The 5,378-nt window shown below is 39.1% G+C and overlaps 1 protein-coding gene across 3 annotated transcripts in view; it reads right to left on the bottom strand.

The window, feature by feature from the left end:
* The window catches only part of PEAK1 (pseudopodium enriched atypical kinase 1), a 306,357-nt gene that overhangs the window by 21,547 nt on the left and 279,432 nt on the right, over positions 1-5,378 (bottom strand). For all 3 annotated transcript variants that reach the window (XM_023510010.1, XM_023510011.1, XM_003784540.3), the window contains one exon: positions 2,538-3,283. In XM_023510010.1, coding sequence (XP_023365778.1) covers positions 2,538-3,283 — 746 coding nt within the window. The remainder of the gene's footprint in view (positions 1-2,537; positions 3,284-5,378) is intronic.

The raw sequence follows: 5,378 nt of genomic DNA, 5'->3' as shown, positions 1-5,378 counted from the left end.
GCCTCCCAAGTAGCTGGGACCACAGGCGGCCGCCACAACGCCCGGCTATTTTTTGGTTGCAGCCATCATTGTTGTTTGGTGGGCCTGGGTTGGATTCGAACCTGCCACCTTGGGTGTACATGGCTGGTGCCTTAGCCACTTGAGCCACAGGCGCCGAGCCTGGAAGGGATATTTTAAGAACATAAACAGAAAAGAATTTTTGTGCTCACCCTTGTGAAGATGGGGTTCACAGAGCCTTGGCAGTTTAGTACATTGTTCCTCTACGGTTGTACAATCAACTGGGTACTTTTAGAAACACAAGAGGGTCTTTAAAAAGACATTTATATTCAGTATTTAGTATAAAACATCCTTTCCCAAACCTGCCAACAACCCCCAGTATATAACCACTGGCCACCTGTTCTTTGGAGATTGCTTTTGCATCATTACAAGCAAAGAATCAATACTAGACCATTGATTTGGGAGAAGAGACAAGATTGCGTGGCAATAATACATAAAGTTAGTCAAGCACTACTTCTCAATTGTTCTGAAAGAACAGATAGTTCAATGCCCTTTTCTGAAATAGGCACTCATCTTGCATTGGTGATCTTGTAACAATAAAGGCCCAAGATAGATAAGGTACCATAACCCCAATTGATGTAACAGCTCTCAAGTGGTATACAGAATCTCAAAATGCCTTCCTTGTTAGACTCAATAGTAATGTATTAACTCAAATCCAGATCCCCACTCTGCAGTTTACCCCTCAGTTTAATTTTAAAAGTGTGGGCTGGAGCACAGGGTCACTTTGCCAGGGCCACCATACTGTCAAGTAGTATAGATGCTGCAACTGCAGAGAACAGCTAGTTGAAGGTCTGTTCCAAACATACATTTTGTCTAGATAGACAGGTAACGCCAATCTTTTACCTTAGCCATTAATTTACTAAGATACCATCTGGTTCTTCTAAGCCAAATTAACATGTAAAAGTCATTTAGATATGTTAATTGGTTTTGAACCAGTGAATAGAATTAGTAAAAAGGGACTATGGGAACAGAGAATGTTACATTAAGTCTACATAGAGCTTCATATTTTTCAAAACCCTTTCACATGCATTATCTCACTTGATCCTTATCTCAACCCCATAAAATAGATGGATTATCATTGTAAACATCTGAAAGTAGAGGAAATTGAGGTTCAAAGATTGTTGTTACTCTCTTAAAGTAACCTAGGGAAGAAGTAGTGGATAGTGAAAGAAATGAACACTTATCAGAGACATTTTGTTCTTTTTTACTCAAACAAAAGCATAATATCTCACTCACTATTATTGACAAAGCTACTGAGTGGCAGAGCTATGATCAGAACCCCAATCTTTTGGACTTAAAAGTCCATACTTAATGGGGCTGGGAGTAGTGGCTCACATCTGTAATCCTAGCACTCTGGGAGGCCAAGACAGGTGAAGTTGCTTGAGCTCAGGAATTTGAGACCAGACAGCTCAAGAGTGAGACCTCCATCTATATACACACACACACACAAATAGAAAAATTAGCCAGGCATTATAAAATGTGCTTATAGTCTCAGCTATTCAGAAGGCCAAGGCCGGAAGATCACTTGAACCCAGAAGATTGTTTGCTTGAGCAATAGAGTGAAACTGTCTCAAAAAAGAAAAAAAGTCCATATCTTATTAATTACACCAATGAAACTTACGGCTTATTGCTATGGTAAATATAACTGGGCAAGAATTTTTTTTTTTTTTTTTTTTTTGCAGTTTTTGGCTGGGGCTGGGTTCAAACCTACCACTCTCTGGCATATGGGGCCTGCACCCTACTTCTTTGAGCCACAGGTGCCATCCTGGGCAAGAATTCTTGAGGTCAAGAGTTTTAGCTGTCTTAAAGTATTGGGTTGTCTAGAATGAGCAATACACATGTAAGAAATTAATAAGTGACCTAATGGACAAAGTACAACTATGAAGTCAGAGATACCTGTTTTTAACACTACTGCTTGCCATTTGTGTGACCCTAAATAAGTTAGTTTACTTCTCTGAGCCTTCATTTTCCTCATCTATCAAATGGAGAAAAAGATTTTAACCTCATAAAATTGATGTGAAGATCAAATTATACAACAAAGTTCCTGGCATATAAAAAAATATTAATTATCTCCCTCTGTAAAAATGTTTCTCTAGAAACCTGAGGAGGGATAGTTAGATAAGAGCCTCTTACTTGGTAGAAGATAAAGATGTAAATGTGGTTACAGGTAGCCCTTGGAAACAGCTGCAGCTCAAGGTTTACCTACTTTAAGATGACTTTTTTGACTTCTAGAGTTTGATTCAAGGTCTTTCCAAACTCCCATAGGATTTTTGTTTACCTATATCTCAGCATGCAGTATGCTGTTGTAACTGTCTCTTTACATGTGTTTCCTCCTCTAAATAATAAATAAGCCCCTTGCTTATCATAGTATATGGGGTAAGGTAGATACTCAGTAACTTGCTGAATGGAGGAAAGAAAGGAGGAAAGGAGAATGGATCCATCCTCATAAGATTAAAATGAGATTTACATTATTTTCTTACCTTGACGGCATAGTTATTAAGTGGATCTTTTGCATATGAAGCAGTATAGTAAACTGCATCACCTGCCTCACAACATGGTTTGTCGCTGGTTAGCCTGAAGTCTGACCAACTGTCCACCCCCAAACGGAGCTGGTCCTTCTGTCCTGCCATGAAGAGGTCTTCGCATTTAACGGCCAGTTTCTTCAAGGCATCTGTATGAAGGCTTCGGATTTTACCCACCACTTCCTCCCGATTCTCGAGTCCTCGATATAGTGCTTGTCTCTGTGGCTTTTGAATGCCTCGGCTCTGCCTATGAGAGGGACCACGTCGGCTGGACAAGGATTCCATGCTGTTGGAAAATCTATCCTTAATACTGAGAGTGGTTAAGCTGGAGATGCTATTTGCTGCTGAGGGGACAGGTCTCTCTTTGTGCAAAGGTCTCTCCAAGGAGTCATAAGACTCAATGTCCAGTCCCTTGAGTTCATAGCTGATGGAAGAGCCAGCACTGCTGGCATCCCAGTTGGGGTCGATATCATAGGTGGGATTAGCCATGACACATAGACTACTTTCCATGGATTTTTGGAGGTCTTTGGAGATTGGTTCTGTATTGGCTCTTATGATCATCTTCTTTGGCAGTGGGGGTGGTGTGGGTTGGGAAGCATTAGGTGGTTCTGGGTCTGCTTTCCCCCCAAAGGCAACTGTATCATCCAAAGCTCCCTTGGCCTGCCGTGGATGCTTAGGAGGTATCATGGCTGCTCTAGATTGCCCTGTATTAATTTAAAAGAAAAACAAAAAGAGAATAAGTAAAGTTTTCAATAGCATTTCATAATTGAAACTTGAATAGAAATGAGTGAAGAAACGAGTCATGGAAATATAAGAATTAGTCAATGCCTTAATTCAAAATGGAAAAAGAAAACAACCAAAGAACAAATACCTAAACACTGAAGATATGAGTCCAAGATTGGTGAGAGCAACAAAAATGTATTTCTTTGCCAGAGGAACAGGGCACTAGTTTGGGCAATGGGCTTTGTTTTCAAAAAGGAATCCAGATTTTCCAGTCCTGCCCCCAAGAGTGCTGTATTCACAACATCAGAATGCTAAGGAATGACAGACACTTGAATATATTTGCACTGTGATAGAGTAGAGATGATAGCATTATAGATAAAGAAAATACTTAGGAGCATTATTAAAAACAGAATTGAAACTAGCAATGGGTCTATTAAGGGCTCAGAAGATACTATTCTGTTCTTAGCACTTGTCATTTATATATATGTACATATATATAAATAAACATATCACTTGTCATGTATATAGTATTTTCCAACACATGAATACAATTTCATAAGCCATGTTATTTTGATTCACTATTAATACTGACATTGCTTAAACTGTCATATACAAGATTCCCATTACTGTGGCAAGAGAAGTGTATATGAGCAGTCAATTGCTGTTCCAAATACTCATTCACAAACTCTTATGTGATTCTGTTTTATCTTGGTGGGGTATATACACTATGGTTTGAGAGATGTGAGGTTTGAATATCTTTTATAGGCGCTAGTTAGAGAACTACTCATCTATGCTTAGTTTTCAGCACTTATACTTAGAAGAAGATAAAATGCATATGTGAGTGTTCAATTATACCTTCAGAGATTATAATATAATAGGGAAGGGGACATTATTTTTTAAAGACAGAGAAATATATCATGAAACTTCCATAAAAGTTATTAAATTTAGTCATGTTATCATTAAGATGAAGCTTCTACTCCATGATCTCAAAGTTAGAGAATTATATCCCCCCAAAACATATACTGAAGTCCTAACTCCTGGTACCTGTGAATATGACCTTATTTGGAAATAAAATCTTTGTAAATGTGATCAAGTTAAGATGAAGTTATTAAGGTAGGCCCTAATCCAATGACTGGTGTCTTTATTTATTTATTTATTTTTGAGACAGAGTTTCAAGCTGTCACCCCGGGTAAGGTGCTGTGGCATCACAGCTCACAACAACCTCAAACTCTTGGGCTTAAGCAATTCTCTTGCCTCAGCCTCCCAAGTACCTGGGAATATAGGCACCCATCACAACGCCTGGTTTTTATTTTTGTTGCTGTTGTCATTGTTGTTTGGCAGGCCCAGGCTGGGTTTGAACCCACCAGCTCTGGTGTATGTGGCTGGTACCCTAGCCGCTGAGCTACAGGCGCCAAGCCAACTGGTGTCTTTGTAAGAAGAAAAAAACACCATATGAAGACAGAGATATACAGTGAGAATACCACGTGATGACAGAGGCAGAGATTAGAGTGATCTAGCTGTTGACCAAGGAATGCCAAGTATTGATGGCCATCCCAAGATGCCAAGCAGCAAAAACAAACGATTCTATCCAATGTCTCAGAGCTGTCCCTACTAATACCTTTCAGTTTCCTAGCCCCCGTAACAGTGAGAGAATATATTGTTGTTGTTGTTTTAAAACACCTGTTTGGGAAACTCATGCATACTCTTACTGATGATCATACAGAGTAGAAGCTACTTGATGGCTGAGTGGATAATGAATAAAGTGTTAAAATCATGTGCTTAAAGCAATAGCATCAGTAAATACCAATATAAATTGTGATTATAATAGTAATATACAGTCATGAATCACATAACTATGGGATAAGTTCTGGGAAATGCATCATCATGCAAACATTATAGAGTATATTTATATAAGCCTGGATGGTACAGCCCACCACACACCCAAACTTTATGGTATATTCAATTGCTCCTATGCTACATTTTACAGTTAATTCCTACACCATGCTGTTGTACCAAATAGTATAAGTAGTCATAACACAATAGTATTTGAGGCTCGGCGCCTATAGCTCAACCGGC

This window comes from Otolemur garnettii, unplaced genomic scaffold (assembly GCF_000181295.1).
Source record: "Otolemur garnettii isolate 467f Iridium unplaced genomic scaffold, OtoGar3 scaffold00011, whole genome shotgun sequence".
Taxonomy (NCBI): Eukaryota; Metazoa; Chordata; class Mammalia; order Primates; family Galagidae; genus Otolemur; species Otolemur garnettii.
This window is presented reverse-complemented; position numbering and strand designations above follow the sequence as displayed.